Source organism: Primulina tabacum, chromosome 15 (assembly GCF_025594145.1).
Source record: "Primulina tabacum isolate GXHZ01 chromosome 15, ASM2559414v2, whole genome shotgun sequence".
NCBI classification, from domain to species: domain Eukaryota; kingdom Viridiplantae; phylum Streptophyta; class Magnoliopsida; order Lamiales; family Gesneriaceae; genus Primulina; species Primulina tabacum.
The window spans coordinates 296,710-309,962 of NC_134564.1; the positions used below are offsets into that span (position 1 = coordinate 296,710).

The 13,253-nt window shown below is 35.5% G+C and overlaps 1 protein-coding gene and 1 pseudogene across 1 annotated transcript; one reads left to right on the plus strand and one right to left on the minus strand.

The window, feature by feature from the left end:
* Window positions 1–664: 664 nt before the first annotated feature.
* Window positions 665–7,222, plus strand: LOC142528023 (transcription initiation factor IIB-2-like). The gene is made up of 7 exons (XM_075633055.1): window positions 665–1,069; window positions 2,247–2,271; window positions 5,227–5,356; window positions 5,433–5,566; window positions 5,717–5,805; window positions 6,527–6,603; window positions 6,967–7,222. Exons 1-7 carry the CDS (start codon window positions 723–725, stop codon window positions 7,104–7,106), a joined length of 942 nt encoding a protein of 313 aa, XP_075489170.1. The 5' UTR covers window positions 665–722; the 3' UTR covers window positions 7,107–7,222.
* A 709-nt stretch (window positions 7,223–7,931) lies between these two features.
* Window positions 7,932–9,166, minus strand: LOC142527043 (zeatin O-glucosyltransferase-like; annotated as a pseudogene).
* Window positions 9,167–13,253: the final 4,087 nt, after the last annotated feature.

Consider the following 13,253-nt stretch of genomic DNA (forward strand, 5'->3'; position numbering starts at 1 on the left):
CTCTTATCCATAAAAATATATCATAATATATTAAGTAGCATATAAAACATGAACTTGCTCACTATTTTTTACTATATAACTCAGTCACTCCCAGTCGCCATTCGGTCGCCCTCAGTCATTTTTGCCTTGTTTCACACTATGTTCAATTTCGTAATTTCTTATCCATGAAAACATATTATAATATAGTAAATAAGATATAAAACACGAGTTTGCTTACTTTCTTTTTGTTATATTACTCAATAATCATTTGGTCACTCCTAGTCGCCATTCGGTCGCCCTAAATCATTTTTGGCTTATTTCACATTATGTTTAATTTCGTAATTTCTTATCCATGGAACAAATAACTAAATCATGGAATCCATGGAATGTAAAACAAATAATTAAAGACTCACTATAAAATATAAAACAAATAACTAAAATGTATAACAAATAACTAAATAATTTCAACTACGGAAGAACTCATGAGCCTGTTCTTTGTCTTTGGTAAAGCTTAGATTAGTAATAGTAGGCAAAATAAGAAGAACAAATGAGCAGTCCATAGGAAGAAAACATTAATTTAAGGTTAAAAGAAAAAAAAAATTAAAATATTTAAAATAGGGGTAAAATAAACATTTCAAAAGTGAGGGTTAGCTTTTTTAAATACGATGGTGGCCAAAATTTCCCCATTTTTCTCTTTCCTTTGCCGGCTACTACTATCGTTTCAAGACAAGAAAGAGCCATCCATGTCTGACACCTACTGCACAGACTGCAAGCGAAATACAGAGGTGGTGTTTGATCACGCCGCAGGGGACACCGTCTGCTCCGAATGCGGCCTTGTCCTCGAATCCCGCTCCATTGACGAGTCATCCGAGTGGCGCACCTTTGCGGATGAGTCCGGCGATCACGATCCCAATCGTGTCGGTGGACCAGTTAACCCCTTCTTGGCTGACGCTGCTCTTTCGACCGTTATTTCTCGGAGTGCTAATGGTTCCAATGCAGATTCATCTCTGGCCCGCTTGCAGAATCGGGGTGGGGATCCAGACCGGGCTATTGTCCTGGCCTTCAAGACTATTTCTAGCATGGCTGATAGGTGGGTTTAATCTTGTTTTTTGTGTCGTTGAAGATATTAAGAACCAGCACCCTTTTGTTAGGATGGTACTTGTCGGTTAGGACTCCGAGGGAGATAAAAATTGGTGCTTTAATGCGATCTTGTTCCTGGGAGGTCGATATTTGCTGTGATGTGAAATTGGAGTTTATCTCTTTTTTCCCCACATTGGTTAGGATTATTTGGGGGTTAGTCGTTGAGGGTTTTGGTTGTATGTTGAAATTTTTTATGGTGTCATATGAAATTTTTATTCTTGCCTCTTAGCTGTTCATGTTTGGCCGTCTGTGCGCTTTTTGGATTAACTGGTTTACTTTATTTTTCCATTGGATCTTTTTTTTTCCCTTAAATGGTTCTTCTAAATCATTTTTATTGGTACTGGAAACTGACGCTGGTGATTAAAATGTGAGATGAGGCCATGGGTATCGAAATTCTAGAAGATAAAAACATGCGGTTGAAGTATTTTGATTGTTTGATTCATTTACACGACAAAAACGATGAAGTTTAAAAAATGAGGAATTATTTATTAGTTTACTGGTGGAAATCAATATTTTCATATCTTTAATAGGATGTTGATTGTTTTTGGAACTGAATACATGTTGAATGATTAATGTGAGAACATTGTTTTGTATGATATATTTTCCTTGTTCATTTAATTATCATGAAGATTTGAGTGTGATTGTATTTTTTCAAATTTGATTGGCCCGTAGTTAATCCCCAGCTATTCATTGCTTTTATTCTGGTCGCAGTATTAGTGTGTTAGAATCTTAGTTGGTGTCTTGGTTTGCTATGTGGTGCTTTTATGCACGTATAACACAGGGACAAAGATCTCACATTCCTAAACTTCTGCCGAACATTGAAAGTATCGTGCTGGAAAAATTATTAGATAGATAAACAAGTGCCTTTTAGTTATGAGCATTCTGAAATTAACTTGAACTCTATTGATGACATGATATCTACATTTTCATATGGGTGATACAAAGTGGGCTGGAGTTTTTGTTATTTTATGGGTGATAGATAGTGGGCTGGAGTTTTTGTTATTTAAATAGAAGGATATGATGCATTTATGGTTAATTTAGATTTAGTTTATTTTCATCAATCGTGGGATAAATTGTTAGGATTTCTTATGAACACTTTTAATACTAGATGTTTTTCCTCTGTTCAGGTTGAGTCTTGTGACGACAATTAAGGTATGCTCGTTGCTTCGATTTTGTTGTGTCAAATTTTACGTAAAAATAGCTATTATTTGTTTGTCATACTTCATGCATATCTCTTTAGTTTCCCTTTTAAGCTGCTATTATTTTCTGTACTGTTCTGGAGATAACAAAAAGTCGCTATAATACGTTCAAGGTTTTAAACTCTCTGGCATTAGTCAAGACTTTGTTCTCTTGTGAGAGAACTTCTCAAATTATAAAGGCTGATAATCTATGTACTTAAAATGATTTTTTCAATGCTTGACATGTCAACATGTTTACAATATTTTTAAATTTTCACACCATGTGGCACCACGTCCCAACTGGAATTTTTGAACTGAAAAAATGAATCGCCCATTGTGATCATACCTGATCAATGTAGCATGGATACTCTTAATTTTTTTTTTCTTCTGAAATATCGGACACAGATATGGATACGACACGTTGATACGTGTGTCGAATACGGCAAAATCCGTGTCATTGACTTTTTGTAGGTTTGACCAGTTGGATACGTTTTGGACATGGTTCAGATACGCCATGGACACGGCGGGGATACATTTCGGCAAAAAAAATTGAATATATATATCTCTACTATATATATATATATATATATATATAAATTTATATATATTTTAATAATTGTCGTATCATGTCTTATATTTTCAAAATTTGTCATATCGCCTTATCCGTATAATATTCGATACGATACCCGTATCCGTATCCATGCAATATAGTAACTGATCAAAAGGTTCTTCTAGAATTTTATTTGTGAGCGTGAAAAATGATCTAAATTGGATTTTTTATCTTTTATTTTCTCAAAAAAACTTGAGTATATAATTAAGCTTATTGGACGAACTAACGAATGAACGAACTTACTTTACTAAAATTCTAAAATAAAAACTGAATTCTTCTCAATTGAGGAATCGGTTGTGACATAATCTCCGAAAAAGAACAGACTAGGAAAATAACTCGAAGTAAAATTTGAGTTTATTGCATCTCGGAACCGATAATTTGTCTTAAATTTTGAAAATACAAATCATAAGTTTTCTTAGTTTTGACCAACGTGCTACTTTTTTTTAAGAAACGATACTAATTAGTTGCAAAAAGCGAACCAGAGGTCCACATAAGACGAAGTGAGATCCATACACAAAATAGATAAACATAATATCAGACCTCAATTCATATACAAATATGAGATCGAGAACGATTTAAACTTTACAATCCTCGAACTCCAGCATGAAACCTTGTCTCAGCATTCCTCAATAGAGCCTTCTTGATCTTCAAAGATCCTCCTATTCTTCCCCATCCACATGGACCAACTCAAATTCAATAAAAAAAATCTCCCCTCTCCAAATCTTGTCCAATATCCACCTCGAATAAATCCCATGTTGATCTCAGAGACACCAAATCAAGCCGAACTCCGCCAAAGCTTTAAACCAAAAACAACGTGAAAAAAACAATGGACGATCAAATAGTCCAGAGTCTCCTCCTCTTGCTGACATAGTACACACCAATTTGGACAAAGAACAATTAGGGAACTTTTTTTACATCACAGACGACGGTAATTTCCCAAGCACTGTAATCCTTGAGAAAACTTGCACCTTGGATGCAATAGGCGCTTTTCAAATTGCTGGATAAAGAGAAAAAGAAGGATAACTAGAATCTGAAAAGAAAGACTCGAAAAAAGATTTCACTAAAAACTGCCCTGCAGAATCCCAAACCCACTCCCTCATCTGCACCCTCGATCAATTTGACCCTCTCTAAAGACTCGATCAAAGAGCCTAACTCAATTACCTCATCGTCCTTGAGATCCCGCCAAAAATAAAATTCCAAGAAAGTTTAGAAGGGTTGGATGAAGAATTGAATTGTGCAAAATTAAGAAATATGATGATTATGGGCGTTGAAATCTGAAATAAAGATGGGTAAAGTTCCTCAAAAGAGTAATTCCCCCACCATCTATCTTCCCAAAACCTAATCTTGTCTCCCCCTCGACCAACGTGCTACTTCTAATTTCACCTAGCTTATTTGATTTATTCCAGTCAAATTACGTCTAGCCCTTACTTCTGACTTCTTGAATACTCTCTTGTAGAGCTCCCAATTAGCCCTAATTTCTTGCCTTATCTGAAGACTAAAATAGTACTCTATATTGGAACAAATATCCAATGAAATTAAATGAAAAAATATACGCAATATAATATATTTTAGCGAAATAATCCAAACTGAACAAAACAATGATACTTATGTTGTCATGATTACCAAACATGTTATTTCACAAATAATTACATAAGTATTCATCTTGATCTTTATTTTTGGTAGGGTGTAATGGAAAATCCTCATTTATTTGCCCTGATTGCACTTATGTATTTACTTTATCTTGTCCCATACAAGTCAACAATAGATAGAATTGGTCCACCATTCCCAAGTCCAGAACAAGGATCCGGGCTCCAAATATTAATGTCACATACTTGTTTCAGTTTACATAGGTGCCACAATTCTTATAATTTTAAAATAATTCAAAATACAACAAATGTTTCAAAATTCTCTTAAATTTTTTAAGAAACTCTCTGCTGATCAAAGTTCTTTTAACTGTTCAGTGTTCATCATAAAATACACTTTTTTTGAAATTTCTACAGCCATGACCTAAAAGTTGTTTGCTTAAAAATATTTTTAAAGAATGACCTCATTGGTTGCAATTGCTCACCTTTAACTTACTTATTATTAATGATTAGCTCTTACAGCTTTTAAATTATTTCTTAATGAAATAGCCCCTTATCCGGGTGCTAACTTTGTGATACCACTGACATGTAGAAATTCTGGGTTCTGACCTTGTGATATAGTGGCGCATAAAAATTTTCTCATATTCCCGACCGTTTCTCATAGGCTAGTTAGCTTGGTCAACACTTGAAATTTGTAAGCCCTTCCACGCCTTCTCTATTGTGCTTTTCTTTGAAGGACCGGGCTAGTGAACTATACAAAAGGTTGGAGGATCAGAAATGTACAAGAGGAAGAAATTTGGAGGCTTTAGTTGCTGGCTGCATTTATATTGCTTGTCGGCAGGAAGGCAAGCCACGCACAGTAAAAGGTGTCCCCCTTAATCGTGATAATTGTATTTTACTGTAATCTAGTTTGTGAAGGCCTCTGAATCTATTCTCAACTAGAAATTTGCTCAATGGTTGCTGGAGGAGCTACAAAGAAAGAAATCGGAAGAGCAAAAGAATTTATTGTGAAACAGCTAAAGGTTGAGATGGGTGAATCAATGGAGATGGGCACCATACATGCAGGGGACTATCTGGTAAGTGTGTCTCATATTTAAATTAGGTCACGACAAAAGCAGTTTGATCCATACTTGTCAATTCCAAGAATTTCCTCTGTGCTTTCTTGTCATGAAAATCCTTCTTGTTTTGAGGGTTATCTCACTTCTCCATGCCTTCCTGTGTTGCAGAGGCGCTTTTGTTCAAATCTTGGTATGAGTAACGAAGAGGTCAAAGCTGTTCAAGAAACTGTCCAGAAGTCAGGGGACTATGATATAAGGCATACTTTACTCTTCTTGGAACCTTTATGATATTTTCGGGGAAATAGTCTTGTTTTATGTTCTATTCTAGGTAGTCGCCTGGCCTTCCTCTTACATGGCAGTGTGCTTGCAATGAACCTGAAACCTTTGAATCCCCCAACCTAAGTTCTTATAACTTTACAGCTCAAAAACATTTCGTAAACATGTCACTTGTGTTTAGCTGTGTTATGTTCTGAAACGGCGATTAATGGACAAAATGTATTATATCTTGAATTACTTGGAGATCATAAAATGATGATCACTTGATTTGGTGTTGATAATATTCTTCACACAAGATAAAGTATGGTGCAAAATTTTTGTTTCATTCGGTGTATGGTTCTCTCAACCCACAATTGGTGCTACCACGTTAGGAAAGGAGATCAATGTTTTTAATTTTCTCAACCGGATCAAATGCCTTGTGTTTATTTATCTTAGTTTTGTAGCTATCCCTAGGCAAGTTAGGAAAATTTTGCTTTTGCCAAAAGCATGATTACGATTCATCCTTTGTTGTACCTAAATGTAAGATCTGCTTGAAAATGGACTACATGCAATTTTTAGTTATATATCTCACTAATGATGATGAAATGCCGGACGAGATTGTGTATGTGTTTTGCCCAATTGATAGGAAACTGCTCAGTTTAGTTGCATTACCTGTTCATGACTCAAAAGATCTATGCCAACAGTATGCTTCTTTTCTTTCAGGAGGAGCCCTATTTCGATTGCTGCTGCGATCATTTTTATGATAACCCAGCTCTCAGATTCAAAAAAACCCTTAAGAGGTCCAAACATTTACCATCTTTTTGTTCCATCCATTTAAATTTTATGGTAATTGATGTTGCACATTACTAATACTAACCGACTGGTCTATCTTGTCTTCTCTATTTACTTTCTTATTTATCTGCTGGAGGCCCTTGAAAGGATCTATTACATGTGCGATGGTGAAAAGTTTTGTTTCTAACCATCGTGCAATATTTCTTGGAGGATTGATATCTCCATTTGTGCTGGATGGACTGGTTTCAACTCCATGGATTTAACATATTTAATTTAAGTGTATATTGGTAGTTTAAGGTGTTTTTTGACGCTATCAAAGGTTATATTTTTTGTATTTTTGTTGATTAAACTTTGAAATGGCGTTTTTGCAGATATATCAATCGCTACTACCGTTGCAGAAGGGACGATAAAGAACTCTTATAGGGATCTGTACCCCCATGCAGCCAAGATAATACCAGAGTGGTATGCAAAGGAAAGGGATGTTAAGAACCTTTCCATTCCTAAGGCCTAACTGAGTGGGTCTTGATTGTGATAATTTGTATTGGATAGGGTATTGTTAAGTTTATCTAGGTTGGAAGACACAAATACATTTTTACACAATTTTAAATTTGTGTTCAAATTTTTTTACCTTTTGAGTTTTGATGTTGAATGTACTAAAATCCATAAGACTCGATGACAGAATTTCTTAGATGATATTGGGGAATGATAATCTTGTGGTCAAACTCAAATAATTTAACAGTAAAACATTATCTTGAAAGCAGTTGGACTGTAAGTACACCTTCCTAGGTTGGATGCAAGTTTTGACACATGATATTTGAATTCATGAGAGGTTGAATCTTAAATACATTGATGAAAAAGGACAGTATTCTGGAGAGTTCTGGGTCGGTATTTTCGGAGGAAGATTGGTTAGATGATGTGGGAACAATCTTGTGTCATGTTACACTGTTTTGATGTGTTCTCGAGCTTGCACAGTAAAATCGGTGGATGTGGTGATTTAGGACATGTAGAGCATCCTGATATTGATATGATCTAATGTCTAATTTTTATGCAGCACTCTATTTTACCACAAGTTCAAGGAAGAACTGGAGTGGTGGTGGTTGGACTTCAAGACCCTAATGTGAACCATTTGAGGCAGGATCTAATAGCTAAGAATACGATTGCCTGCTGTCATAATTCGTAAATTTTCCAAAATTGTTCTTCGTTTGTATTTTCTGTTAGGATAGCCACATATTGCATTACATGTATCAAAACCACATGTTAGAAGATGAAGTAATAGGAAAAAAATTAAGCATGAGCACCCACACATTATCACCTAGTAATCTGAGAACTGAAATCATCAAATTTCTGAATTCATTAGTGCAGCTCTCAACACCTGAGCAGCTCTTCTCATCTCATCTTCTTCTTCTTCTTCTGATTCCATTAATTTCTCTCTCACATTTTTAATTCTCTCAGCTTTAACCTTTTCCTTTTTTTTCCCCCATTTCCCCACCGTTAATCCTATCTTCCGAACTTCTGTCAAGAATAAAGCATTAAGCGGTTGATCCAAATGAATTGGCCAAGCTGCAACAGGAACCCCCATAGCAATACTCTCGAAGCAAGAATTCCACCCACTGACTCATGAATCCACCTATGGATGTATGCGCAAGAATCTCCATTAGAGGAACCCAATCTCGCAACACCAGTCCATTTACTTTCACTTTTTCTTCAAACCCTTTCGGCAGGCCAATCTTTCTAGCTTCACCGGCAAAGATATCGGCTGTGTCTGCTTCACCCAAACAAACTTTTGTTAGCCCTGATCCACCCCCATTGCAAACTCCATAGCTTATTCGTCAGAAAATGAAGCAGTTGTTCTGAAACATATATACATATGTCACCGATCTTGAGCTTGTTTATCCAGCCAATCCAAGCACTTATGGCTTCGATAGATTTTGGAGAAATGGAGGGCCTAATAGCCCGTTGTTTCTTTCTCCCACTGATCTCTTGCCTAGATATCAGATCGATGTACATACCATCAATCAATGTGCATGAATTATGTATGTCCCCAGCCCTTTCTTCGAAAAGTTCAGACTTCGAAACTATGAATTGAAGGGGTCCTCCTGGGATAAACTCCTTGACATAAGGCACGTTTTTAAGTTCTCGCTCTACTTCTAATGGTTTTCCCATCACTTCCCAAAGTAAAAAGAATAAGTTGAAAGCTGAGATGCAATTGAACGCGTAAAACTCCGTGTTTGGAATCAAAACGGCATCCCTGAATCACCTAATCATCAACCTGTCATATACTATCACTACCCTTGTTGTTTTCAACGACATCTCCTGTGGCAGCTCGGCTACCTGCTTGTGTATGTTCATGGTGGCGTAGGCTGCCGACCATAGATGGAGTGGTAATTTGTCCGATGAGTTAGGATCAAGATCAACAGCAGCGATTGGTGGCGTTGGGAGATAATGGAAGTGGATTTGGTGGACGGTATTAGGTTGTGTTGGCGGAGCCTTGAAAGTGAACTGGGAGGCCATAGGAAGTTATGTGAGCTGAAACAGCTGGTTCAGATGGCTTTGCGCTGGTAGTGGCACCATTGTCACTCTTGTTAGAGTAAGTTCCCAGCAAGCTAACTTGTGGCTCAAACTTTTATTGACTCCAACGTAAAACAATATTTACTTTAATAATATTTTACGATTTAATTAATTATGCCATTATGCTTTATCTGTATACTCATGCATGCTGTATAGATAAAGTTCTTAAATATACAATAAGTACCATGAGGTTTTCCTCTCAGCGTAAGATCATGAAACTCATTAGGAAGTGTACCATATATTCCAATCATGTTCTTAGTCGAATCAGCAGTCTAAAATAAGGATAAAAGTCGCTTGAGCTTGAGACTAGCATTTGTGATATAAACGCCATGTTTCATTGGCAAGGGCATGGAGATCTCCATTCATACAGATGAGTGATCATATAATGATACATTGAACGACTCTCCCTCAGACTGTCCAAGTGGTTCTTACTCATCGAGTGAAATAGTCTACGGTTATGGATGTACATCATTAGTCCTTTGACCCAGGACAATGTAGGGGCCATACGTACTAGCATGAACTTTGATCTGTTTACAGACTCCGTTGAAGGTCATCAAGTGGCAAGGTTGGTTGTAGTTTCGAAATACGTATGAGAAAATGCATTATAGTCAGAGATTCACCATTTTCCTTCGGATGAAGATATCCTATGTGATCTGACGAGTTAATAGTGCAAGGAGTATCTGACCATAGCAAGAAATGTGCTTTAGGGAAATGTATTTTCCTAATTGGACATAACATGCCACTATTAGTACTCAAAGATAAATCACATCATTATCGAATTCATATGCAACTCTCGATATACCAATGGTTGCAGATTCGATTGGGATATATGTGTTGAAAGGACCGTACTGTACGCTAACCATGACTTAAAATTCTTCCAGGCACTATCAATGATATCTGAAAGACCATGGGGCGATGCTACTAGACGCTCTTATCATGATCCGATGGGTGCAATCAGAAATGAGTTCTGACATTCTTGATCAAGGATTTGATGAAAAGAATGATACTAATTAGGGTAAGCCTGAACAAGAATAAGTGTAATTTTGAATCACATGGAGATGTGAACCCACAACTAGCTGTATCCTTAAACCATTGAGGGTCACACAAGTATCAGACTCCATGTTCCCGTTGAGAAAGTCAAAATTCAAGAAGTTGAATTTGGCGACTTATATTTGATGGAGATCAAACATGATGCTTATAAAGAAGTTTATAAACTGATTCCATATGATGGAAGAAATTGAAATTAGCTTAATTGCTAATTAAGGAAGGACAATGAAACTATATGTTTTGGTGGAGGAGTTCACTAAACTGGTAGCTGCCAAATATGATAAGCGAAAATTTTGATTTTTCGAAATTTTCATTTTTCATTATATGAAGACTTGTATTCTTGATACATCGACACTCTCGGATTGTCGATCGGGGTTATAATGGGTTCGGAATCATTTATTTAGTAAATTTAGAATTTAATAATTAAATGATAGCATTATTAGTAGTGACTATTAATGTGTACAAATTTTCATAAATATTCTAGAGGAGTCTAAAATTAAATTAACCAATGAGTTAATTATATAAATTAAATAATAGTTATTTGGTGTTAATATATCATGTATTACCAAAAGTTGATAAATACATTATATATTAATAATATGAGAATTTAATATAATGAAATATAGAGTCCTAGTACCACAATGACTTGGAGCCCTTGTGGAGAGGGACTCCTGGTCGGATAAGGAGTCTCACTCTATAAATATACCGTAGGGGGTCATAATAATTACATAAAAAATCTTGCGCAAAAAATCAACACAACACTCTTCCTCTCCTTCTAAACCAAGTCTCGGCCATCATAATTTCTCGAGAAGAAATATCGGCCATCTTGTGTTCTTCCACCGTCGCTGAACTGTCTCCGGATTTCGGAAATTCGGAGGCCATAGTATCAACGCACAAATCATGTGCTTTTTTTTTTTTGCATTTGCATAAGCATTTGGTCATGTTCACCTAGTGATAGACGTATTCGAAACAACTCTTTATTTTTACAAAACATGGAGGAACCAACATACTAATTGGAACATGAAGTAAATAATGAGATATATATATATATATATATATATATATATATATATATATATATATATATATATATATATATATATAAAGTACTTAATCTTTGTCCACGTCAATATTTTGAACCTTCGAGAGTTGTTTATCAGTTTTATAAAGGTTTGACACCTGAAGATAGGCAAATTCTTGAATTTATGTTTAATGGAACATTTGAAGATAAAGTTCCAATCGAGGAAACTGAGTATCTCGATTCATTAGCAGAAAATGCTCAAAATTGAGACATTATAAGCACAATTGAACTATAAAACAAGATTCAATCTCCCACATATGGTGGAGATATGTAGACCCTCAATGATGAACATGATCTCCAAGCCAGATTTGCATCTTTGGCAAGAAAAGTAGAGGCAATTGAAATGAAAAAGAGTGGTCAACTAAAATCTGTTCAAGAACTTTCTTGTCACGTCTGTAATACAAGTGATCATTCTAAAAAAAAATTGTCTAACTTTGCCTTCTTTCAAATAATGTCTCCATCATCAAGCTATTATTTTGAACGCTTTCAAAAAGTCAAATTTTGAACCATACTCTCGAAGTTATAATCCATATTGGCAAAATCATCAAAATTTTAGTTGGGAGAATGATAATGCTGCACAATTTTCACGACCACCTTTCCAAAATAAATTTTTTCAAAATTATGTAGCTTTTGTTCTTCCACCTAAAAGAATTTGGAAGAAACATTGCATGCTTTCTTTGCAAAACAAGAGTCTATCAATACTCAAACTGCTCAAACCATGATAGATTTGAAAAATATTCTTGCTAAATTTGCATCTGCACTTAATGTTCATAAAAAAGGTAAAATTCATTCACAATCATAGCCAAATCCCAAGGACCGTCATTCACAAAATAGAACTTCTGGAACTCAATTGATGGATCAGGTAAAATCCGTTATTATCCTTTGCAATGGAAAGGTTGTTGAAAAATCCATTCTTGAACTTGATGATGAAAATCAAATCTATAAGGAAGTTGAAATTTTTGAAAGACTTGTGTATTGTGAAAAGAAAATTTAATGTGAAGAAAATGTTTTTATCTAAACAAGCAAGTGCAATCATCTAAAATAATAATACTTTGAAATATAAAGAACATGGTTGTCCTACTATTTCATGTATTATTGGAGAACGAAAGTTTTAAAAAGTCTTACTTGATCTTGGAGCTAGTGTGAATTAATTCCATATTCAGTTTATCAAGAACTCAATCTAGGCGAGTTAAAACCTACTTCAGTAACACTTTTACTTGCTGATATATCTGTCAAAGTGACACGAGGTATGGTAGAAGATGTGTTGGCTCAAGTTGATAAATTTGTATATCACGTCGATTTTATAGTTTTGGATACACAACCTGTCGAAGCTTGTAACACAATTCTTGTAAATTTGGGTTGTCCATTTTTAGCAACTTCTAATGATTTGTTTAATTGCAGGAACCGAATAATGAAGTTATCGTTTGATAACATGAATTTGGAGCTTAATGTTTTTAATCTTTGTTTTTAACGAGTTTACCTAAGTGCGCAAAAAGTTGAAACTGATTAGGATTTAAGCTGATTTGATTACGAGCCAAAACTGAAGCTATCGAGACGCAAACGGAAAGTTCTCACTGATTACCCAAAATGAACCAGTCCAACTGATGTCTAAAAGACCAGTTCTACTGATTGTCCAACTTATAGGTGGTTCAACAGAAGATCTTCAGAAGCCCGACCAGCTGGTGAAGAGTTCAACTGATGAAGAGCCCAGCTGACCAGTTCAACTGAATCAATGAAATCATTTTAGCTGAAGAGTCAATTGATTTCACTAGACCAATTCGAAAGACTAGTTGCAGACTAGTTCGAAGAACCAATTCAGTTGACTAGTTCAGAGCAACAGTTTGGAGCAGACCAGTTTGTAGATCGTAGCAAGCCTTTCAAAAGGATTCCAGCTTTGCACAAGGGTATAAAATAAATTTTTCTATCAAAAGACAATAATGAACGTTGATGTAGAGCTTAAAT